The sequence below is a fragment of the Malaya genurostris genome, chromosome 2 (assembly GCF_030247185.1).
Source record: "Malaya genurostris strain Urasoe2022 chromosome 2, Malgen_1.1, whole genome shotgun sequence".
NCBI classification, from domain to species: domain Eukaryota; kingdom Metazoa; phylum Arthropoda; class Insecta; order Diptera; family Culicidae; genus Malaya; species Malaya genurostris.
The window spans coordinates 46,839,572-46,864,539 of record NC_080571.1 but is presented as its reverse complement, the minus strand read 5'-3'; the positions used below and the strand labels follow the sequence as shown (position 1 = coordinate 46,864,539).

The following is a 24,968-nucleotide window of genomic DNA, read 5'->3' as shown; positions in this document are numbered from 1 at the left end:
CCAATATTACGTCAGAATGCACCAGTTTCGGATTGGTTGGTTTTGATGTTGCTACCCGCACATTGTGAAAAGAGAAAACTTTTGCTGGGTACACGAGCAATGATGCTAAGTATAAGCAAACCAGAAAACTGGTTTAATAAAATGTATGATTTTGGCTCACAAATAAAAATGAAAATTTTCAGAGAATGTTACACTGTTTTTTTCAACCTCATCTGTAATAAATATTTATAGTGGCAGACTTTGTAATTAAAATCAGTATCAAGCCATTTTTCTATTTAGTGAATCAAAATGTAACCAAAAAAGGTCTGTTAAATTGGTGTTAGTTCAAAAGTGTGTTTACTTTACGAGGAGAATGAAATGTTGTCGCACTAAGCATTTTTATCCAAACTTGACTTTTTTCTGGTTTCCAAAAGATTCGGTAATACGTCAACAATGGGTTCGATTTTGCGGAATTGAATTTGTGGCCGGAATGAGAATTTGTGGCGTAAGTCAAACTGTCAAAATGAAATATAATAACTAGATTTTGTTTAAGTTATATTTTCCAAATGAATAAAATAAAGTCAGATGGTGTTACTAATATTCTATCGTGTGTTATATGGCGATAAATACGTTGAAGTGGAAAAAGTTGACAACAATTTATTACTATCTCCTATGCCTGAGACTTCCTTTGAAAACCAAATTCACAATTTAAACATTCTTTAATTAAGCGATTTGTAGCTTTCCGTTTAAAGACAGGAGAGGATAAAAACAACGCAAACAAGTCATTTGAACGTAGGACCTTTTCTAGTGTTTGTCTTCACCTAGAGTGTTGAGTACAAGATACTCAATTTCAAATGATACATGGGAATGTCTCAAATTGAGTAGTTACTATCAACGATGATGTGTAAAGGTCAAACCGCATTCGGCCGACATTTCCATCGCCGATCTTTTTTTCGCTCTTCGGTTATGACTGAGCTGCCGGCGTGCGCATGTATAGGTACGCCGGACCCGACATAAAATTCATATCTTTGGCAACGATATTTCTCACCGAGCTTTTCGCACCGCATCAATCGTGTCGGGTCCGGCGTACCTATACATGCGCACGCTGGTAGCTCAGCCATAGCCGAAGTCAACGCCGGAGAGCTCGGATCGGTTGGCTCGGCCGAATGCGGAGTGCCCTTAAGGCTGTAGACAGAGAGAGCGCGAGAAGCAAAGGTGACTGACATTAGTGTTGTGTACGCCTTTCGTTCAACTTCATGACTTGATGTAACGCATCTGGTTGTAGTATATTAAAAGAAATAAAAGCGGTGGGCATTCGAGTATGGACGACTCATCAGATAACAAGTGTTTGTTTGCGTTAATTGTAAAAATTATAGATTATGAGAGACCGTGAGGTGAATTGGATATATTTTATGTTTGAGTTCACGGTGTAGAGAAACATAATAACTGGCGACGAGGAAGAGTGAACTGTTTAGTAAATGACGCCATTTGTCGGCATTTACGATTTGATGAGTATTAGAATCTTGGCAAAGGCTATATAGTTGAAAATAAAATGCTACTATAATTTCATCTCTAACGGTGGCATTAGTGTAGGGCTTGGTCACAAAACGCGAAGGAGCTGTTTCAATATTTTCTTCTGATTTTATTTATCCGGGATGTGAAAGAACCGAAATAAAAGGAAAAGTATTTTTGTTGAGTGGGAAACCATTTTACATTCCGGAATCGTAGCATTGTTAATAAGACAAAGGAGCAAATTTTGTTGGTACAAAAACCCTACCATATTTTTTACGCATTCAACAGAATGCGTTTCGTATTTCAATTGAAATTATGTTCTTATATCCTGAATTAATTATTTTTTCTTATTTTCTTTCGTTTCTGAATTGGTTGAGCTAAATGGCAAGTTAATGTGTATTGACGGATTCTAATTGGAAATAGATCTATCGGCGTGCTTATGTGATTCAACGAATTCCAACGGGAAGTCAAACTGCAAAGGCGGGTGTATGCGATTCTACGAATTCCAATGGGAAAAGGATGCAAATGCAACTTAAAACAATTCATCGAATTCGAATGGGGAATAAAGCAACGGGATGTGGATATAACGAAAAGAGTACCTATGCGCGAAAACGAAGAATTTAGGGAACTCCCGAAACAATACCAAGTAAGCAATGGCGAAAAGATAAGATGGCCGGCGGAACTGTCGGAATCGAAGGTGAAAAGAACTCAACGTACCAATTTTATCATTAGATAAAAGTGAAAAATGTTCGAAAACGTTTTTTTTACTGAATAGTAAGTTCTGAAATAGTTTACTGATGCATTGGTCTGAAAGGCCTGAACCAAAACAGCTTGTCATTGTATAAAATTATGTTTAGTTAGATATGTAAATATTTGTTATGTAATTTTAGGCTAAATTTTGTTCTTTAGGGGAAAGTGCTGTTGTGTACGCCTTTCGTTCAACGTCATGACTTGATGTAACGCATCTGGTTGTAGTATATTAAAAGAAATAAAAGCGGTGGGCATTCGAGTATGGACGACTCATCAGATAACAAGTGTTTCTTAATTTGTTTGCGTTAATTGTAAAAATTATAGACTATGAGAGATCGTGAGGTGAGTTGGATATATTTTATGTTTGAGTTCATGGTGTAGAGAAACATAATAATTAGTAGATCAAAAGCGGGAATAATACTAGCAGCAAATCAAATGGAACCCTGTCAGAGTACAAATGAGAAATCTGCTCAGTTTCATTCTGACAGGGTTTCTTTGATTAGCTGTAATCAGCGCCAAGCTCGACTCAGCTTTCGGCCTCCACTCTGTCTGCAGCTTAACTCTTACTCTAAATTGAAGTTTAACGTTAGAACGTTTACTATTGGAGAGATCAGTATAAAACTCTTAATAATTTGTACATTTATTTCACTGTATCTTTGTCATTTATGAGGAATAAGTGTCTGATTGATACCTGAGAATTAATGACGTCAGCTGTTTTACAGAGAAGGGTGAATAAATGCTTCAAAATCCTACAATTTTGACAAAATAATCCGATTCTACAGAAATCTCAATTTTGGTAATACAAAGAACTATAAAGTGAGAAACTATCATTCCATTTGTTTACATAAGTTTCGCCCTCCGTGTTCCATTCCAACAAATAGGGCGATACTTCAATTGCTAAGAAAGTAATCAAGAAACGACATTTATTTTAGTTACTTTAAATGGTTTCCGAACTTTTTACTACTTGAAATAGTAAATGAGACGAAAAAAACAAAGTAAAACAAATCGAAAAAGGGTGAAACTTTTCATGTTGGTTTATTCAGTTGGTATAGGGAAAAAGTCTACAAAATTGCATACCTTTTAAAGATAAACCAACGATTTATCAAAAATTGATCTTATAATATACGATAATTCCTAAATAGGAATTGAAACCAGAGTCGAAACTTTCATCGATGTTTTTCTCCATTTGCTGTCAATGTTAGATTCACCCTTCAAAAAACAGCTGAATTGCTGTTTTCCAAAGATTGTAACCTTAAAGCTATTCGCAACGCTGTGATGGATATCTAAAAAAAAATCTAAAATGACAGGTTGTCGTATAATTTAAAACTGTCAAAAATAAAACTCGAGCTTGATGATCTCAACGCGAAGATTTAAAATCTGTTCTACATTTGTCTGTTAATGTGTTGGTGTTATGGCAATTCCCTGTGAAGTTTTAAATCAGAAACAAACGAACAAGATAAATGATTTCCAAAATGATATAAAGTTTTGTTACGAACTTTTAGAGAAAATTTCTGGATGAGAGTGAACTACAGTGCTTTTAAGTTATACTGTATTATTCAGTGCAGAACAATTCCTGCTTATATTGACAATTTCTGATATGTCATTCGACGCTTTGACATTTCGCCTGTCGAATCTCCCTACCCACACTAACGTGAGAAATTTAAAACTGTGTTCATTCGTGTTTCAAATTTTTGAAACAAATTCGTCGAGCAGTTTGAAATCTGTTTCAAATTTGTGCTCGAAAAATAGAACTAGATCTCAGCGCTGTGATTGACATGGTTTAGTCGCAGATCTAAAATAAATCAACCCATACCTAATAAAACAGCGTTGCGAACAACCTAAGTATTAACTCTCGGGCCGTAGGCAGAGTGGGCGCGAGAAGCTTCGCCGAGCTGGTTACTGACATTAGCAAATCTAGAGCGGGAATGATATTAGCAGCAAATAAAAGGGACCCTGTCAGAGTGAAAGCTGAGCAGATTTCTCGTTTGTACTCTGACAATGCTCCTTTGATTTGCTGCTAATATCCTAGGACAGGACCAGACAACTGGCTTCTTTCTCCAGAAAAATATTTCTCTTCTTATTCCGGTTGCTCCCTGCTGTGAATAATAAATGCCTCGCGATCACTGTTGCCAGTAGAGATAATTATTCATTCTGAAAACTTTCTCCCCTTATAACATGCAATTATTTATCATTTGAAAACACATAGACAAATGTTATATCGGTCAAAAATATTGTTGTAATCGAAGTAGTCATTCAATATCTAACCAACGAATGTATTGTGTAGCGTTAGCAACGCCTAGCAACGTAGGTTATTGATTCAAATAAAATTTTCATTATTCATTAGTCAATCCATCTAACCAGTTGTATGTTTTTACTCTGCAACAGGTTATGGACCCAGTACTAGAAGAAAGAAGATTAATCCAAGAATAATCATTTTACGATGTACAACGGAGGAGGAAATGGCAATGCAGCCGGTGCTGGAGTACCAGTAGCAGGAAACGGTCGTTTCAGCGGAGTCGCTTTACCGCTCCTTGAGAAGCTCAAGGGACGAGAAAATTACGCCACGTGGGCGTTCGCCATGAAGATGACGCTCATTCGTGAGGGATCCTGGAACGCTGTGTCGGTGACTGAAGGTCAAGAAATCGACGAAGAAACGAGTTTGCGAGCGATGGCCACCATCTGTTTGAGTCTGGAGACGACTAATTACAGTCTCGTCCAGGACGCAAAAGACGCCAAAGAAGCCTGGGAAAAACTTCGGAATGTACCTGGGAAAAACTTCGGAATGGAGCGTAGAAGCGTACGTTGATGAACTGATGTCTACAGCACACAAACTTGCGGGAATCGGTTTCAAGGTCGACGACTCATGGCTAGCTGCGTTGTTACTAATGGGACTTCCTGAACATTATGAACCCATGATAATGGGACTCGAGGCATCGGGCACTGCGTTGACATCGGACGCGGTGAAAGCCAAGATATTACAATACGTAAAGCTGCAAAAAGAACCAACAACCCAACCGGACTCTAGAAAATCCACTACAGGATACGTTTTCACGTTCATGGGAGGAGCTGTATCATGGAACGTCAAAAGGCAACCAACAGTTGCATTGTCTTCGTGCGAAGCAGAATACATCGCTCTGTCCCGAACAGTACAGGAAGCACTTTGGTGGCATCAGTTCCAGTCACAGATTTTCGGAGTGCAAAAGATTCCCATTCGATGTGATAATCAATCAGCAATCTGTATCGCGCAGAACCAAGGTTATAATCCACGGACAAAGCATCTAGATATCAAGTATCACTTCGTCCGAGATGTTCTAGATCAGGGAGTAGTCGAGCTGGGATACGTGAACACAAAACAGCAACCTGCAGATGGGTTCACAAAGGCTCTGGCTAATCAGAAGTTAAAAGAAAATATAAAGTTAATTGGATTCGTTGCTTAGGGAGGAGTGTTGTAATCGAAGTAGTCATTCAATATCTAACCAACGAATGTATTGTGTAGCGTTAGCAACGCCTAGCAACGTAGGTTATTGATTCAAATAAAATTTTTATTATTCATTAGTCAATCCATCTAACCAGTTGTGTTTTTACTCTGCAACAAATATAGCTCTGGATTCATTTTGATCGGATGTTTGTTTTGAAGAAAACGTTTTGTTGAAACAGCTTAATAAATTTATTTCTAAAACACTCAATTTTGGGTAATTAATTTTTGCAGCTTTATCAACTTTATTCAACATATTCTATTTGAGAAAAATAATAACATACAGATATATCCAAAGATTCGGTGCTATTCTCAACCAACATAATCAATATTCTCGTCCATATCACACTTCGTGATTTCAGGCTTTCTCCTTGTATCATCCAGTGATTGTTAAATGTACTCGTATACTTTCCGCATTAACAGGGTTTAAAAACAAATTGACCTTAAATCCTATTGAAATTAATAATTTTGAAAAGATGACCCGAAAAATAAAATATCCAATATCAAGCTACATTGTTACCGACGATACTGACAACACTTCTTCTACCACCCTGCAGTAATCTTGATTTCAACAACTTGTAGTTCATTTAGGGGTTAGCCAAATTTTGTGCTAGGGCACATAACCGTTTTCATTATTTTTACGTTTCGTCTTTGACTCATCAGTGCAGAGCAGTTCAAATTGAACTGCTTTGTGCTAAACTCGGCAGTTCAATTTGAACCGCTAAGCAGACGTAAAGTTTCTGCTACTTACAGAACACTTTTTGTTTTGCAACAAAGTGCAATGTCTTTTCTGACGTGCCGAACGAAAACGTGTTTTCGACTATTTCTGGCCGATGCAGGTATGGTCATTTAGGGGTTAGCCAAATTTTGTGCTAGGGCACATAACCGTTTTCATTATTTTTTACGTTTCGTCTTTGACTCATCAGTGCAGAGCAGTTCAAATTGAACTGCTTTGTGCTAAACTCGGCAGTTCAATTTGAACCGCTAAGCAGACGTAAAGTTTCTGCTACTTACAGAACACTTTTTGTTTTGCAACAAAGTGCAATGTCTGCTTAGCGGTTCAAATTGAACTGCCGAGTTTAGCACAAAGCAGTTCAATTTGAACTGCTCTGCACTGATGAGTCAAAGACGAAACGTAAAAAATAATGAAAACGGTTATGTGCCCTAGCACAAAATTTGGCTAACCCCTAAATGACCATACCTGCATCGGCCAGAAATAGTCGAAAACACTTTGTGCTAAACTTAGCGGTTCAAATTGAACTGCCGAGTTTAGCACAAAGCAGTTCAATTTGAACTGCTCTGCACTGATGAGTCAAAGACGAAACGTAAAAATAATGAACTTGTACTTGCTTATGTCAATTTCAACCAATCACGAGCTGGTCCGAAATTGGTCCTAAAAATGGATTAACAATTGTCAGGTCCTGTCCTAGCTAATATCATTCCCGCTCTAGATTTGCTAATGTCAGACACCAGCACAGCTCAGCTTCTCGCTCCCACTCTATCAGCAGCTTCGGTCAGGATTGCTTAACTTTTTATGGATATTACTCGTTTTTGAGTTACAGTTTCTAAGCGTGCAGACAAGAATTTTTGACATCAAATCAGCTTTGTAATCCGTCGATCACAAAATTTTGCAATTTTAGAGAAAATTGAAGCTGAAAGTTTAACAATATTGCTGTTTTATGGCTCGTCAATTGTGCTTTTATTAGTGTTCCGCGGAGTATGTACTGAAATAATTTTCTCATGCAGCAGAGCGGTCAGTTATGAGTAAAAAAAGTAAGTAAATACCTGCTCGTAACAAATCGAAATTCACATTCTATTTGCGTAGCTCCCAAACCCAGACGACCAAAGAAATACTACGGTTACACAAACCAGGACATAAACAATGCAATCTCTATGGTGGTCCGTGAAGAGTTCTCGATACGACAAGCGGCGAAAGCTTTCAACATTCCTCGTACCACTTTGGCATGCTATTTGAAGAACTCTACGGGCACCAAAAAGATGTGTCCAATGCGCCCGGAGGAGGAAGATTTTCTGTTGCAATGGATGACTGATTGCTGTCAGCGAGGATTTACGATAAAAAAACGCAACGTCGAGGCAGCTGCCGAACAGCTCATCCGACAGAGCCGTGAATCCCGGCTGCATCCATTCGAGGACGGACCGTATTTTGAGAAATTCCTGAAGCGTTGGGTGTCAGCGGATAGGGTAAAGGATCGCAAGTATATTGGAGTAGTCCCCGATTGGTTCTCGCATATTGATCGTTATCTCACTGAGGGAAATCATAACGACATATTAAACGATCCAAATCGAATTTTTCTCTGTGATGAGTTCAAATTCAAGGAGCGGATGGACGTTTCGGAAAACATTAAAACTTCACTCACTGAAACCAATATGCTTTACACGATCACCGCGTCCGGGAACGTTCTGCAACCGTTAATAGTATATCCCTTCAAAGGAGAAATACCGGAGAAAATAATAAAATCTGCTCCAAAGAATTGTGCGATAGTTCCTCAACAGCACGGGACTGTAACACCAAAAATACTTATTGCTTACTTCAAACGGGTAAGTGTGACATCACAATTCAATTATCACCAACTAAACAATGGCATCATAATTTCTAGGTTCTACATAAATTCATCGAGCAAAACAACATTGTAAAACCAGTTATTGTGTACATTGACGAATCGCAGATTGATCTGACTTTGGAATTGACAACAGCATGCAAAAATCTTGATATTATAATCCTAGGATTGACATGCCAGGTTATGAAGCCCACCGTCAGTCTATTCCGTGATCTGGCAACTGGATGGACAGATGAGGTACAGCGATGGTGTGGAGTGCATGGTGGCTGTCTGCCTATCGAGGAATGTGCTCGAGTAATGCAACTTGTTAATCAGAAATTCATCAACCGCATGAGCATTACCAAAGATTTTCAAGATAGCGAAATATTTCCGTGGAAGCTACGTACGGATATACCAGTCGCACAACTCCGTCCGGTGTTTCCGGAGGATTTAGAAGAAGACGATATGGAGCTAAAAGAATTCTTTGAAGATGTCAGTGAAGACGACGACGACGATGATGTTGATGAAGACGAAGATATGTCTTCGGTTGTTGTTCCAGAGAAAAGTGATACAAGCCAGGTCGTAGTGGAAAGCGACTTCCAACCACAGCCGTCTATACCACCATCTGTAACGGTGGTTGATCCGGTTACGGAAAGCACAATTAGATTGAAGTATAGTCATTTTCAGGGTATGCTGGGTAAAAAATTGACTGATAAGTTTAGCAAGAATTATTCTTCTGTTGCGCCAACGTTTCCCAGCAGAGCTGAACGAGTTCTGTTCGACATCTATCGCAGATTCAGGATCACTCAAAATCAGTCGGCCAACATCGGAAAAAATGATATCATTGAGATAGTAGAAATTGGCGATGATTAAGTTTTCGCTGAATCTGGATTCCATTCTCATTTTCTAGTCACTTCCCGAAATAAGCCAAATAGTATTGTGAATTAGTTTTAATATATGTTTAATATGATAATGCAAAAGAAGATGAATCTCGATCTCCTATAAACTTAAGCACAATCAATACAAATTTTGTGTTATACACTATTTAGAAGGATTTTTTCATAATTTCAGAGAGCTTATCCTCATTCCCTATTCTGATAATATTGTTTTTGTGACCTACAACGTGAAACCTTCTTGTCGGTTCTCAGTCAGAGCTGTGTGCAAAGCAAACCTTGTGTTAAAATTTATTTATTTATTTAGGTATAATCAACAGACACAATATGGTCCTAATGATAATTTTGAATTTATTCATGTATTCTACTGTGTGATTTAAGTCAAATCCTAGTGATACGCGATTGAATGATCTCTGCAAGACAATAATAGCATTGTTGGTTAGGATTGTTCAACGGTAAGCGCCGAAGAGCGAAGCGAATAAATCTGCGTTGTATCGATTCGATTCTATGAAGACCGTTTATGTAGTGAGGATTCCAAACGACAGAACAGTACTCCAGGGTTGAACGAACAAGTGAGCAGTCCAGAAATTTTAAACAGTATAAATCTGTAAAATGTTTAGCCATTCTCATAACAAAGTTGCGAGAAGCTTTAGTAACAATACAACTGACGTGTTGCTTGAATGTCAGTTGCTCATCGAGGAAGACACCAAGGTCTTTAACACACGTCGTCCTGACTATCGGGGATCCTTTCAGAAAGTATTCGATATGAAATGTCTCTTTTTTCTCCGACAGCGTAATGGTCGAACATTTGTAAGGACTCAATTTCATACGGTTAACTTTGCACCACTCAACGAAGCTCAACAACTGTCGTTATAGAAAACCTGCATCTTCTGGGCTTCGAATGTTATAGTAGATCTTAACGTCATCAGCAAACGATAGACGAGGACCCTCTAGAGAAAAGTTGATGTCTTTGAAGTACAGTAAAAATATTAAGAGGCCCGAGATGGCTACCCTGTGGAATTCCGGAAAAAGTGATAAACTCATTGGAAACGTGATCGCTGATTTTCACTGCTATCAGACGCTATTTACACTGATCAGTGTAAATAGCGTCTGATTGTAAACATTTTGACATACCACCAGTAACGCTGGACATGAATGACAATAGGTTGGTGGTTGTGGAACACTTAGGTATAAAGCCATGTTCAGGAATTGCACTAAGCAATGTGATGCAAAGGTAATCTTTTTTGTCACCTTTTTTATACACTGGAAACATAAAACAAGATTTCCACAAGCTGGAAAACACTTCTTTGGAAAGTGACATCCGAAATAGAAGACAAACGGGAGCGATTATACCAGTCGAGCATTCTTTCAACATAACCTTCGGTAAGCCGTCGGGGCCAGAGGAGGTAAAAGCGAGCGATTGCCGTCTGAATAGAATCCTCGTCAATATTAATGATTTATCAATTTATTGCGGGCTTAAGGTTTCGTTTGTAAAGTCACGAAAATTTTTTCCGAAAAAAGCTGACAGACTTCTTGTGTACAAAGCAAAGCCTTGGTATTACATTCCTGTAGTAGAATTTGACCTTCTGTTTCAACAGACTTCGCAGCCGATTCAGAGTGTACAGAATCATTGCGTGGCTGGTGCTACGATCCTACTGACATTACGAATCCCCAGGTTGGGGCTCGAACATACTAGTTTGTTAGCCCAGTGCCCTATGCATTGAACCGCCAACCCGGGACACTTGTGTACACGAACAAGTAAATTCTCCAAATTTCATTATGACTCATTTATTCATTCGCAGATCAATTAACATTAGATTATAGAAAATATGTCGCAGTATAGAGATTATAAAGAAGTGTGACGGATTTTTTCCCAGTATTCGAAATGGCGTGCGAGTGTTGACTATGCGGCTACATAATGCAATTGCATCTTCCATTATTTTTGTGACAGGGCGGAAGACATCCTTGTAAATCGCTGATAACCGGCGAGAATCAGCTGATTGAATGTCATTTCTGTGAACAACCTGCTCAATACGGTAAACCTTGCACTGAAACTACTAGAAAAACATCAACAAAAGACAACAGAAACCCAATATTCCGAGACTACGTCAGTTTAGACATTACAATTCGGTGTAAAAGTAAAAAGTGTTCTGCAAATTGCATGAACTTCACGTCTACCTAGCGGTTTTTGTTGAGCCGTCAGGTCGAGCTAGCAGTTAAACAAAAACTGCTACGCACTGATGAGTCAAAACGGGTATGTGGACCTAGGGGGTATAAATAAATATTTTATGCCTTATTAACAATAAAATAAATTTGGAGGTAAAACTCTTTTATCCCTTTCAAATTGTCTTTTTTTTTGTTTCGATTATAGAGGCTTTAACCTTGAGGTCATTCACCTCTTCGGACAAGAAAAACCTTCTGACCCTATGTGCGGGATTAGGAATCGAACCCAAGTGGGCTACGTGAAAGGCATCGACTTACCCATCACCATAAATCAAATAAACATAGATTTCCCAGTGTTATAGTAATGTAGTTGAGCAACCCGTGACACCCAAAGCACCGTCTGGTGGAGAATGGGTGCGTAAATGCTCCTAAACTGCATGCAAAAAGTTGCTTGCGCATTTAACACAACCACAGTAGCTAATGGAAAAAGTACACCCATTTGTCACTAGAGGTGCTGTTAGTGTCACCGTACAGTGAGAAATCTATGTTTATTCGATTTATGCCATCACGCTATACCCGTCCGTCAAATTGTCTTAATCTGAATGAATTTGCTTAAAAAATCAGGACAAATTCATGTCAGAAATAATTTTAACGAAAAACAAAAATGTTTCGATGAGACCGTTTGAATGACAAGAGAAAGGCATTATTACTCTACTAGGTGAATTAAGGTTATTCGCAACGCTGTGATGGATATCTGTTCTAAAATGACAGGTTGTCGTATAATTTAAAACTGTCAAAAATAAAACTCGAGCTTGATGACGACGACTTGATGATCTCAACGCAAAGATTTAAAATCTGTTCTACATTTGTGTGTTAATGTATTGGTGTTATGTCAACTCACTGTGAAGTTTGAAATCAGAAACAAACAAACAAAATAAATGATTTCGAAAACGATATAAAGTTTTGTCACGATCTTCTAGAGAAAATTTCTGGATGATAGTGAACTACAGTGCGTTTAAATTATACTGAATTATTCAGTGCAGAACATTTCCTGCATATATTGACAATTTCTGATGTCATTCGACGCTTTGACATTTCGTCTATCGAATCTCGCTACTCACGTGAGAAATTTACAACAGTGCTCTATTCGTGTTTCAAATTTTCATTAATTTGAAACAAATTCGTCGAGCAGTTTGAAATCTGTTTCAAATTTGTGCTCGAAAAATAAAACTAGATCTCAGCGTTGTGATCAGAGATGCCAGATCTGCAGATTTGTCTGTAAATCTGCAGATTTCGGGTATAGTGCTGCAGACATTTTTTGTTGTGCAGACTTTTGAAAATCGAGTTTTTCGCAGACTTTTGTTCAAATGTACAGACTTTTGGAACCCTGTCTGCAGATATTTGTAATTTTTACCTGGCATCTCTGGTTGTGATTGACATGGTCCCGCACGGCCTTTTGGCTACCTGGGTAGCCATGACCACCAGACGGCTACCAAAATTGATTCAGTGACGGCTGTCAAATCCAATTTGGCAAAACATAGTCGCCTGTATCTTTGTTAGCCGAGCGTTTTCATCTTTTCACTTTCGCTGAAAATGTCAAAGATTTCGATGTTGAAAAATCCTGGTGAATACGGTTGTATCGTTTGAGGTGTATGTCTGTCAGCGGTGAGGCAGTCGATCACCAGAATGGCTGCCCGCCATATTTTGCAAGCTGACAGCGTTTAGTCAGCCGTCTGGCAGTCATGCGTATGCGGGGTTTAGTCGCAGATCTAAAATACTAAAACAACGTTGCGAACAACCTAAGAAAAGGTTTTTGATATTCATCACGCTATACTACCAGAACCGTAAGCCGGTTCCGGATGTAAATTGACCACACCCTTTGATCGTCATTGTGTACCTGGTTCAATGCATAGAGCGCTGGTCTCACAAGTTGAATTTCACCAAAGGAATGTAATGACTGCTTTTTCTAGTTTTTGATCTCTATACGGAACCGCAAATCGGGTAGCGGTATAACTGAATTGAGTTCCATGAACTAGAGAAATCCTTTAACTCAAAAGGTGAAAGTTACATGACATTTCTTATTAACAGAACATTCTTGAAATTTGAATTTTTACAAAATAGCTCTGTAATTCTGGATCCGGAGATTGGATCCCAATAAAATTCAGGAATGCAATGATCTCTGTGAAATACTCGCCGTTATTCTGAATAACGTCGTATTGATTTTACGACTGTATTTCATTTGTATTCCCAATAACGCTAGCAAAATCAGCAAAGGTAGCTAGGATTCGATCGAAAAATCAATACGTCATTATTCAGAATGAGGGTGACTGTCTTTTCATTCGAATTTATAAAAATCGATTCAGCCAGTTCTGAGGAAATGGAGTGCACATTTGCGTTACACACACAATTAGCGATTTCGACGAAGTGATTCGAATGGTAATACGGCACTCGACCCTGCGGACCTCGGTTTAAAAGTCAGTATTCACAATGATTGTGAAGCCTTTTCTTTGCAAAATCGGAAACAGCTGTCATCATAAATTAATTTACTTCTACATGATTGAGTCATTGTTTATTAGTCTTGCATGCCGCAGATGTGTACGTCGTACACATAGTATTCAAATACGATTCGGAGTGGATATTTTGCTTAATATAGAGCTACCAACAACGCAGAATTGTAGTTAACGGAGCAGATAGTGTATTTTTCTGTCAGTGATACAACTACTTGTTATTTTTGTGTATTCCATAAAACCATTCAATTAGTGTTGTCATTATAGTTCCTAATCCACTCACCATTGCCTTCCAAACTTAATTAAAGCGTACTTCTTTAAAATGCAGACAATGCGAAATCCCTACGAAAACTAGTTTGCAGTCAAAAAAATAAACGCTGAATGAATTCGATTCAACTAAAATATACGAAACCTAAGCGAATGGAAGGTACGATCGAAATATCTTTCGAACAATCCTAGCCAATCTACGAGAAACGTTACTTTTCGAATAAACTGGGTTGGAAAGGGTAGCGTATCTATCAGACTTGTACAACCCCACGCGAAATATCTACTGTAGCTAAAATGAATGCGTTTGCACGCCATAGAAGCGTGTCAAGGGGGCGGAATACTTAAAAGAAGGTGACATCGACCGTACGACCGTCGAAACGCGAGCCATCCATTAATTCTGCAAAGAAAATAAAAACAAAACACGTTATCATCTATGGGGATAAAAAACCAAATTCAATCAATCCTTACTTATGGCGACTTCAGCATCTCGCTCCTTTGCGAAGCGAACAACGCCTGTGTCCTGTCCTCGGATTTCAGCAAACTTCACTTCCCCAACGTCGCGGAACTTATCACGCAATGTCTGCCATGTCCAGGATGATGGCATCTAGAAACAATCGTAGTTATTAGAAATAATCGATGACAACCTTCCTAACACTGTAAAGCACTTACGTTTCGAATAATAATCGTATCTGAGACTTTCCGATTGCCATTATTGATGTTGCCATAGTTGCGACCATAATCGTCGTTCGGTGCAGTGCTATAGTTGCGAACATTGTTGGATCCAAGGTCGTAGTCGTTTCCGCGGTTTCCACCGCCACTGCCTCCACCAAAGCCTCCCGAGGAGTAGTTCTGATTGTAGTTACCTCCGCCGAGACCACTGTCATTACCGCCGCCTCCACCACCACCGCCACCGCCGCCGCCCAGCGAACCAAGACCGGCTAACGCAGAGTTACCCCCTCCAATGCCTCCAAGGCCGCCACTTCCACCACCACCGCCAAGATTACCCAAGCCCGTCAAATTAGACAGACTAGCAGCAGCAGCATTACTCAGGATCGAATTTTGTAAGTTACCAGTCAAATTGGATAAACCAACCACACTACTTAACTGAGCGGCTAGATTCGAATTCAGCCCAGAAAGATTAGAACCGGCGGCCCCAAGCAGATTGCCAGCAAGTGGAGGCTGAACTGGAGTAGGAGCAGCATTCTGGATGGGATTGTTCTGAATCTGATTATTCTGCTGCAGCGATGGAAGATTGCGTGCCACGTCTTTCAGTGGTTCACCGTTCGGACCAAGACCGATGCCGACACCCTTCAAGCCTTCGGGTAGACGATTCAACTCGCCCTTCTCGGGAACACGATCAAGACGAACTGTCATACGACGGTCAAACAACATCTGCCGATCGAACATCGAGATTGCTTGAACTGCTTCAACCGGATGGTCGTACTCAACGACTGCGAAACCCCGACTGTTGCCGTCTTTATCGACGGAAAGGTCCACATTCTGTACCTTGCCTGCTAGTTTGAAAACTTGCTTCAACTTTTTAGCATCGACTTTATAATCAAGCTGTAGACAAATCAGAAGCGTGCGTTTTGGGTTGTTGGAAGAGAAAAGAGAGAAAAAAGTTGATATCCGAACAGTTAGCTGCAGTGCCAAACAAATGGGCTGTTGGTTGGTTTGCAAGAGGATCATCTGATTTATAATTAAAGATAACGATTTTGTGGCTCTACCGAAGGTTGCGTATCGCGTAGTGCAATCAAGAAACGATTAAACTTTCTAGACAATGTTAACATAGATCAAAAAATTCTCGACTACTTTTACATTATTGTTTCGGAGACATTCAACCTTGGACATTAAAATCAGCTAGTAGCATTTTAACAGCCAACACAACAAAATAACTAACGGGACGCAATTTAACGATGAAGGGAGAAAGGAAAGCAAACTAAATAACCATACTCACATTCGCTATGAAGATACGGGTATGCAGGGGCCCCTGAATACCAAGACCTTCCAAAAATTTGATGCTGAGACCGTAGGTATTGAAGTCCGGATTGAAGCCACCGCCATCATCACGTCCCGAGCTAATCACAGAACAGCATACAAACGACAGAAATAAAAAGTAGATGATTTTCACATACGCAAACACTAAATCAGATTCCTACTAAAAACAATTGAAACAAAGAACTCTGGCAAATTTGCTCAACCAGTACGGAATAAAATAGCAGCCATACGAGATAATCATTACTACATTAACTAAATCGGTTAGATTGAAATGAGATTTTATTCGAATCTGAGACGCGAACAATTCTAACGAGTGAAAAAGATCCAAATTTTTCAAACACTAACAATGTGCATCAAATAGAATGCTTTTTTTGGAACTTTTGGAAACAATTAACTATTTCGAGCATAAAAACGTATTCTAACGCGTCAGTTTTTATCATACTGGGAAGAACGATATTGTTACACCCCTGTAAACGCCAACGAAACGAAACATTTGAATCTTTCGAATAAACTCCCCTCTCAAACTCATTCTTACGAACTAGAATAAATACCAAACCAAACCAAACATACATTCGGTCGTCATCCCGGTCACGTCGCCGATTGTCGCCTCCATCCCGGTCGTTGCCGCGGAAAGACTTTGGCACAACCCGACCATACTTGTCCCGCTCGTTGCCATAGTCCTCCTTGATAACCAGCTGCCGGCCGTTGATATCGAATCGATTCATTTTATCCAGAGCCGCCTGAACATGTTCTGCTTTTTCGAACTCTACAATACCACAGCCTCTCGGTTTATTCGACTCATCGTGGAAAAGCTCAACGAATGAAACGTCGCCGACCTCTTTGCGGAACAGGTCCTTCAGATCCTGCCAGCGGTACTCGTATGGTACGTTCGACACGTAAATTCGTCGACAGTCGCTGCGATCCCGATCGCGGCTGCGGTCACGATCGTTGCTGAATCGAGAGTTGTTACGACCACGGTCATTGCGACGGGACCGATCGCGACTGTTCTGATCGTTATCGTTATCCATACTATACACTTGGATTTAAGGAATGCGAAACTCTAGCGAAAAGATGTTTACCACTCGAATAATAACCGAACACTAATGGCTAAAATACAAATGCTGAAATTTTTCAAGTACACGCCGACTTTAAAGATGCAGGCAGCTGAGGAAAATAAACAAGTTGTGGGTAAACAACGCTCAGGTTAGGTACAACGAAAAGTGGACTGTTCCGAAAAAAGAAAAATAGAACGAAACTTATGGCGGAGCACGAGCCCCATTTTGCAGCAAAGCCGACATAAGTGCCCGATTGCTAAAACGTATTTTCTAAATATTCTTCCAAAAAACATTCCGGCTAGATTTTTTTACCGAAAAACATACCTGTTCACTTCAGCTACACAATTCAACTGGTTTTAGAAGTAATAAGAGATTAAAGCACTTTAATTTAATTCTTTTCACCGGCACAATAACGGGACTCACCGCAAGCACGCACTGCAGCTAAACGAAAAGTGACGATGATGATTGAAAAATGGCGTCGGCTGCTTGAAACCGGCGTCCTTTGCAAAAACACCCGGAAAATGAAACGATGCATACGTGTTTCTAAAGGGAATCGTGTTATACACTGATAAAAGTACACACGACAAACTCATTCGAAGTAAACTTTTGTTTTCGAGTTAACTGAAACTGATCCATGGTAGTTTCATCAAATAAACACTTTTCACGGAACTGTGTCGGGTTCGCACTTAGCAACGGGGGTTTTTGAGCAAACTTAATATAAAAACCACTGACTCGAAACTGACATGATCTTCAGTTCAACGACGTTGAAACTAGATTCGAAACTGGTTTCAAACCAACGACTTAACAGCAGTTAGGGTGGAAACTGGCTTAGGTTTGGCATCAAGCGAAAACGACATCAATTTGATAATTTAGGGGTTAACCTTTTTTGTGCACGGGGAACATAATTATTTTGATGTTCTTTTTCATATAAACATAGTTAGGCTATAAAAACATGAAATTCATGTATAAATTCACTTAAATCATTAATAAAATAAACCTAGATTCGTCAGTGTAATAGTAATGTAGTTGAGCAACCCGTGACACCAAAATCGCCGTCTGGTGTAATATGGGGACGTATATGCTCTTAAAATGCATGAACGAAGTTGCCTGCGCATTTAACACAACCACAGTAGCTAATGGAAAAAAGTACAACCGTTTCTCACTAGAAGCGCCATTAGTGTCTCCGTACAATGGAAAATCTATGTTTATTTGATTAATGCTTAAATCTTGTCAAGATACAATAAAATGTACTGTAACCAATAGATCTAATTGTGAATCAATTGTTTAAGCTGTAAAATCAGTGGTTTATTTTTCTACGGGTTTCAATATATTTCTGCAAGAATAGTGGAGAGATTCTGTGAAAATCATGAGAAATATTCTGGCTTTTATTTGGTATGCGGAAATTGTTGAGGAAGGCATAATCGTTATCAATGAATTCCTTGGTGCACTGTAATTTTCCTGAAACTATCAAATGTTTCTGCATAGTTAGGCAATACAAGACGTAACTCAACAAATGGAACATACAACTTGTAGCGTTTGCCCCAAAAATTCAACCTAGATATGCAGGTAATCAAAAGGCGAGTCGATCAATACAGACGATTTTAAGTCTGCCTAAACTAAAAGAGAAAACTTTGCTCTTGTTTGACTAGTGTGTGTGTGTGTGAGCTGTGTGAGTTTAACAAGAGTGTGTGCTACAGAATGGTAACGCATGTGCTCAAGTGTGCTTTGAAGGAAATTGAATGCAAAAAAGAATATGATTTTTTATCATTACTTTTGCTTCAGTACATTTTTATCAATTGCATCATTGATAGCTTTATACAAAATCTTTGATATAACCTAAGACAAGATAAGACAACTCGCGCTTCGATTTTGGAGCCCGACTGCTGGAACCACTATAAAGATCTGTTATCGAAGGCATCTCTCTGATGTTTATTGTAGGATATTTGCCAAGTTTGTTAGAAAGTAATTAATTCTTCAATATGTTCAATTTATTAGTGAACCAAATTTATACAAAATATTCGTGCCAACGTCCTAAACTACATACAGTTCATTGGGCTTTCTATATCATTGAAGCAAATCATTGAAACTAAGAGAGAAGTGCCTAGAACATTTGTTATGAAAACAAACATCATATAGTTTCCGGATAGAGTACGATTCAAACGTTATATCAGGTGACCGTTACCGGTAAAGAAAGGAGCTGTTTGTAGCACTTATTGACACGCTATGTCAACCTCACGGAACGCAAGAAAAACAAAAATAAAATAAATTGTCTCATCTTATTATACACTCAAAAAAAATTCACGTTCGATTCACTTGAATAATCACGTAAACTGGTTTCAAATGTCAAATGTTATTTAATTGCAATTTTTTCCTTCTACTTTTACAGAAATTAGGTACAATTTTTTACTACATCGACCGGACCATTCCAGTATGAAAGTTTCCATGTGTTCGACTGGACCGAGTGCCGGCGTGAATCCGGAAGTGTGCCCGCTACTGTCGAATGCTTGAAACAGGCCGTTGGTCCACCGAAAAACGAGTTCAGAATCGGTATGAAGCTAGAGACACTGGACCCATGCGAACTCAATCTGCATCGGTAGTGTTGTGGGAGTTCACGAATATCGACTTCAGCTTCGGTTGGATGGCAGTGACAACAAAACGATTTCTGGAGGTTTCGATAGGGTGGAAAATATTCACATAACTTTTCACGTAATTATAACATAATTATTATTTTGAGTGATAGAATATAACGAATATGTTAATTTTCTATGTATATTTAGTTAACCGTACACTCAAAATAATAATCATATTATAGTTACGTGAAAAGTTATGTGAATATTTTCCACCCTACTTTTCACGTAGGTTTTAATGGACTGGCATTTAAAAGCTGTTTAATGCATAATCCAGTAAAAGTTACGTGTTCCATAGGTAAAATGTAATGTACTGTTCATATCACATTTATCTATCAGTTCATATCAAATTTAGATACCAGAAAATTACTATTTTATATATTGGTTGAAGTCAAAAGGGAGATTTCAGATTTTGATATAAATCTATGAAATGAAAAATGCCATGAAATATAAAACATTTATTTCAGAAAATTGTCATATAATTCCAATGGCTTAAAAAGCAACTAATAACGTCGTGGTACCTCAAATCGACAAGCCTCCAGAAATCGTTTTTGTTGTCACTGCCATCCAACCGAAGCCGAAGTCGTGATCCAAGAACTCCCACAACACTACCGATGCAGGTTGAAGTCGCATTACATGGTTCCAGTTTCTCTAGCTTCATACCGACGGCCTGTTTGAAGCATTCGGCAGGAGTGGGTAAACTTCCGGACTCACGCAGGCACTCGGTCCAGTTGAACACATGGAAACTTTCATACTGGAATGGTCCGGTCGATGGAGTAAAAAATTGTAAATAAATAACTTTTCTCACAAATATTCACACTACTTACACTTCGAGGGCCACTGCTCGCCATTTTCAAAATCGAGTTTTTCACACTGAAAATTCACGTAGATTGTTTGACGTTTGGTCAATTCACGTAAACCTTATGTGATGACTCTATTCATTTTAGGGGATGTTCGTGTAACATTCATTTTCGTCACGTAAAATATTCAATTTGACATTTGAAACCATTCTACGTGATTTTTCAAGTGAATCGAACGTGAATTTTTATTTGAGTGTATATATTCCATACACGCTCATTCAATGTTACTCTCAATTGAGCAATTTGTACTCACTTTTGTTTATTTAGTGCAAATGTCAAAAAGTGAGTAATATTGATGTAGAAGACTGAGTAACTTTTACTCAGTTTCTAAATTGACAACAAGTTCTACTCACAGGACTTTTAAAACGTTGTGTGAAAATTTACGTGCAATGATTTTTGAAGAAAGGAAATTTGAAAATAAATTGAGCAGGTTGGAGCCAAGGTAAATGAATACTATCGAAAATTAAAAGGTAATATTGTTGTACCTCCTAATCCTGCATTGTTTTTATTTTACACGCAGTTTCGATTATAATAAAGGATTCTTTAGCTAACATATTGTTTAACATTTACTCACCCGAGCTAATTTTCCCATTTATAGCACTGAGTAAATGTTACTCAGAATTTGACAACTACAGTATTTACTCAAAAGTGAGTAAACAAGCTTCACTGACTATACACGGAACCGCAAATCAACCTAATTTTAAGTACATTCCACCCAATTTGGGGGTTTCGTTCAATAACCTAATTTTAGGTAAAGTGGCTCTAGGTAGTTTTCGACACGTGCAAAAAACTACTCAAAGATGAGTTATATTTACTCTATAGTTGAGTCATATCGACTCAATTTCAAGTTAATACGGTTTACTTAATTTTAGCTTATTGAACGAAACTCTCGCTGTTGGGAGGTTTTGCTCTTTGTATTTTGACAACAATTGAAGGAGCGAATGAAAGGAAGTACTCAAAATTAAGTAAAAAGAAGTCAAATAATAGGTAGTTTTTATTTTCCGTGTAGAGTAGTTGCACTTTTAACGAAAGTGAATGAAATTGTACTCACTTTAGAGTAACATTGAACGAGCGTGTATAACTAAACAACCCTTCAGAAACTTCGTGTCATATAAAAACACAACCTGTCAACACAAGCCTTGAAATCAGAGATGCCGGGTCTATCGATTTGTCTGCAAAACTAGATTTCTTATTATGTGCTGCAGACATTTTAAAAATCGGGTTTTCTGCAGATTTTTAAAATGATAGTAATGTGTTTTTTGCTCGCTAAGTCATTGGTGTTTCAAATTTTATAGACAAATGAAAGCCAGCAGACATTTTTCGGACTTTTGTTACATGTTTGAAATTATTTGAAATATTTACCTGGCATCTCTGCATGGAATCAAAACAAAATAATTGCTAGCATTAATATGTTGTGGATGAAGTTTTACAAAATTACGATTTTTGTAGTATTTTAAAATAGTAAAAATCATGTTAAAAACCGTGGACAAGTGTCCCGGCTTGTACTGTGGTCGTACTGTGCTGGAAAATGCATCCCTCAGTGATTGCGGAGCTTGCTTGCGTGGTTTTCGAGTAAATGAGCAGTACGTTTGTGCCCCATGCCAGAATGATCTGAGTGAGCATGACTGGTTATACCTGGGATTTATGGCCATTTTACCGTTGATAATCCATTGGTTCTGCATCGATCTGAATGCTCAGCAGCGCAAGTTTACCAGAGGCGAGCTGATACTACACGTCAGTGCTTGCATCGAGGTGTTCTTGTCGGCCGTTTTAACGATATTGTTCACCGATCCTATTTGGGAGCTTCGAATTAACTCCTGTGGCGTACGGAAATTATCCGATTGGTACACATTGTTTCATAATCCGACACCTAACTATGAAACTACTATGTACTGCACCCAAGAAGCAGTATATCCGTTGCAGACGATGATTTTTCTGTTCTATGTATTCTGTATTACATTCATGATGATCATCCGACCAGCCCTGAACATCAAGTATCTTCCATCACGGGGGAAAATGGCAGTATACTATGCTCTTTATATTTTTCCCATATTGTCACTGCTACATGCCGTAGCAGGGGGACTAATTTGTAAGTTTTCTGTTAATTAGTATAATGCAAATTCAAAATTTCTCGATTATTACAGATTATTCCTTTCCTTACTTGAGCATTGTGATATCAGTTGTTTCGAATGCACTGCACTTCTCGATAAAGCTTAATCAGACAATGAAGTCACTGTTGAAAACATCGGTTAGAGAGATGCGCAATGTAACAATCATCCGTTAGTAATCGTACATATTATCGTCAGGAAGCTCTAATAATTTATTGTGCTTTTTATTTCAGTTGGTCATTGGCTGCTACTAGCATACGGAATTATTTCAATACCGTACGATATATCGTATTTTTCGCTAATGCTCGTTCCCGTACCAGCATTATTTTATATTTTTACGGCTAAGTACACTGATCCGGATAATTTTAAGTGAGGAAGTTCGAAAAGTAAGTGACACGCCACAACTGTACGAAAGAGAAAAATTCTGTGACTATAGTTCTTAAGTTAATATACTTTGTTCTGTTATTACGAAACGCGTTTGTCTTTTCTAAAAATTGTTCTGTATTTTGACATTTTCTTTGGAACATATTTTAAGCTATTTAGGTATTTATAGTTCCGCCGTGTGGGGTAAAAAGTTGTCGGTAAAATGCACCAGTGTCGTAAGTCGTAACGAGCTACACGTAAACACCTAAAACCTACGTAGTCTCATAATTATTTTTTTATTTTCCATAAATTTAGCTTAGCTTGCTAACCGTCCGTGCGTTTCATTTGGTTGATCAAAAATCCAGTTGAAATTGCATATTCAACCAAATGTATGATACTTGAGAGCAGAATTGCATTGTCACGCCGAATGGCCTTGACAGACTACCTAAAGTCATCGTCAACTGTAATCTGTACTGTGAAAGTGATTATCAAATGAGTTCTATGATCAAGTAGAAGTATACTCAGTCAAAGACAGGCGACTCTTTTGTTTTCTCTCTCATTTTCTTCCTATTGAAACCAGATTTTGGTCTACGTGGTTTATGTATGGTCCCAATCCTGTGACACCTGTGGTGATGCAGAGAATTCCTCGGTTATTAGTAGCAACAAGTGTTGAACAAATATTCCTTCCCTTCTCATATTGACCTGCATGAGCGTGACCATCTGTGTTATTGATCAGTCCATGTTCTAAGTCAGTTTAGGTTGCACGTTGAACATGATCTACGACTCCCCAAGTATCATGCATTTGGTTCAATATGCAATTTCAACTGGTTTCTGATCAATCACGGGAAACTCACGCTAAGCTAAGCTAGGCTTTTTAAGAGTGAAATGGCACCAAACAAGGCATTATTGAGCCAACGTCCCCGATAGGGTGATATAATATCGGATTTTTTGTTTGTTTATATCATAGAGGCTTTGACCTTGAGGTTAAATGGAATCTTGCAACGAATGGTTCGAATTTTTTTTTATTTTCGTTTGTTTTTGGTAAAAATTCTAGATAGTTCCTGAACGACATATTGAGTAATAATTATCAAATCACTATAGTCTAGGTCCCGGCTCATTGCTCAATTCCAGGTAACGAAAGAGCCGATATTTTAGTCAAATGTGATGCTATTGAGGGTGAAATTTATGAGAGACCGATTGCTTTCAACGAATACTATAGCGCGTCTCGCCAAAGAACACATGCCAGCTGGCAAGCTTTTTGCGATAAAGATGAACTGGGTCGGTGGATGCACTTAATTATTCCTAAAATATCAACGTAGGCATGGTTCAGGGGACTGGATGTGAGTAGGGATTTCATTCGTGTCATGATGTTCACGTTAGACGCACATCCCCTTCAAGGTTAACGCGATATTGATCATGTCGTTTGGACATGCGTGGAGTATCGTGATGACAGACTAACAGACAGGACACTCCAATTGGATTCTTTAATCATTTTAACGGTCATTTCGAATATTCCTTTAGTTGGGCCAGTACTCGCTTATGGCATGATGGCGCAACGTTACCCTATCAAAAATAGAGATGGGCAATTCGCTCCTGAGCTGTTCCAGTGAATCGAATCATTGAAGTGAGCTGACAGCTCACAGCTCTTTTCAAAGGAACCGCAGCTCACCAGCTCACTCATTTGCTACCCAGTTCACTGCATTATGACGCAGGAACACGCTACGAGCTGATCGGATCTTCGGCTCTTTAAGAGATTCAATTTAGTCGACATCAATTAAAGATAAATTATTTCGCATGGCATTCATTGCATCATTGCAAATCAATGATTCAATTTCGATCATGCATTTGAAAAA

At 38.7% G+C, this 24,968-nt stretch overlaps 3 protein-coding genes across 3 annotated transcripts; 2 read left to right on the top strand and 1 right to left on the bottom strand.

Annotated features, from left to right (window-relative positions):
* Positions 1-7,300: 7,300 nt before the first annotated feature.
* LOC131431684 (uncharacterized) lies at positions 7,301-9,531 on the top strand. The gene is made up of 3 exons (XM_058597542.1): positions 7,301-7,489; positions 7,542-8,275; positions 8,335-9,531. The coding sequence occupies exons 1-3, from the start codon at positions 7,477-7,479 to the stop codon at positions 9,145-9,147; spliced, it is 1,560 nt and encodes a 519-aa protein (XP_058453525.1). The 5' UTR covers positions 7,301-7,476; the 3' UTR covers positions 9,148-9,531.
* A 4,353-nt stretch (positions 9,532-13,884) lies between these two features.
* LOC131429734 (myelin expression factor 2) lies at positions 13,885-17,629 on the bottom strand. The gene is made up of 6 exons (XM_058594058.1): positions 17,482-17,629; positions 16,673-17,266; positions 16,062-16,182; positions 14,774-15,667; positions 14,573-14,708; positions 13,885-14,501 (listed from the first exon to the last, which is right to left on the bottom strand). Exons 2-6 carry the CDS (start codon positions 17,128-17,130, stop codon positions 14,446-14,448), a joined length of 1,665 nt encoding a protein of 554 aa, XP_058450041.1. The 5' UTR covers positions 17,131-17,266; positions 17,482-17,629; the 3' UTR covers positions 13,885-14,445.
* Positions 17,630-21,874: 4,245 nt separating this feature from the next.
* On the top strand, positions 21,875-23,225 carry LOC131427289 (JNK1/MAPK8-associated membrane protein). Its single transcript, XM_058590337.1, has 3 exons — positions 21,875-22,733; positions 22,789-22,923; positions 22,986-23,225. The coding sequence occupies exons 1-3, from the start codon at positions 22,115-22,117 to the stop codon at positions 23,123-23,125; spliced, it is 894 nt and encodes a 297-aa protein (XP_058446320.1). The 5' UTR covers positions 21,875-22,114; the 3' UTR covers positions 23,126-23,225.
* Positions 23,226-24,968: the final 1,743 nt, after the last annotated feature.

Excerpts from the sequence above, each read along its gene's own strand:
- LOC131431684 (XM_058597542.1), top strand. Across the intron at positions 8,276-8,334 it reads TTATTGCTTACTTCAAACGG|GTTCTACATAAATTCATCGA; the intron begins GTAAGTGTGACA and ends CATAATTTCTAG.
- LOC131429734 (XM_058594058.1), bottom strand. The coding sequence starts at position 17,130 with ATGGATAACGATAACGATCAGAACAGTCGCGATCGGTCCCGTCGCAAT. Across the intron at positions 15,668-16,061 it reads CCCGTATCTTCATAGCGAAT|CTTGATTATAAAGTCGATGC; the intron begins GTGAGTATGGTT and ends ATTTGTCTACAG. Across the intron at positions 14,709-14,773 it reads ATACGATTATTATTCGAAAC|ATGCCATCATCCTGGACATG; the intron begins GTAAGTGCTTTA and ends GATTGTTTCTAG.
- LOC131427289 (XM_058590337.1), top strand. The coding sequence starts at position 22,115 with ATGTTAAAAACCGTGGACAAGTGTCCCGGCTTGTACTGTGGTCGTACT. Across the intron at positions 22,734-22,788 it reads CGTAGCAGGGGGACTAATTT|ATTATTCCTTTCCTTACTTG; the intron begins GTAAGTTTTCTG and ends CGATTATTACAG. Across the intron at positions 22,924-22,985 it reads GCGCAATGTAACAATCATCC|TTGGTCATTGGCTGCTACTA; the intron begins GTTAGTAATCGT and ends TTTTTATTTCAG.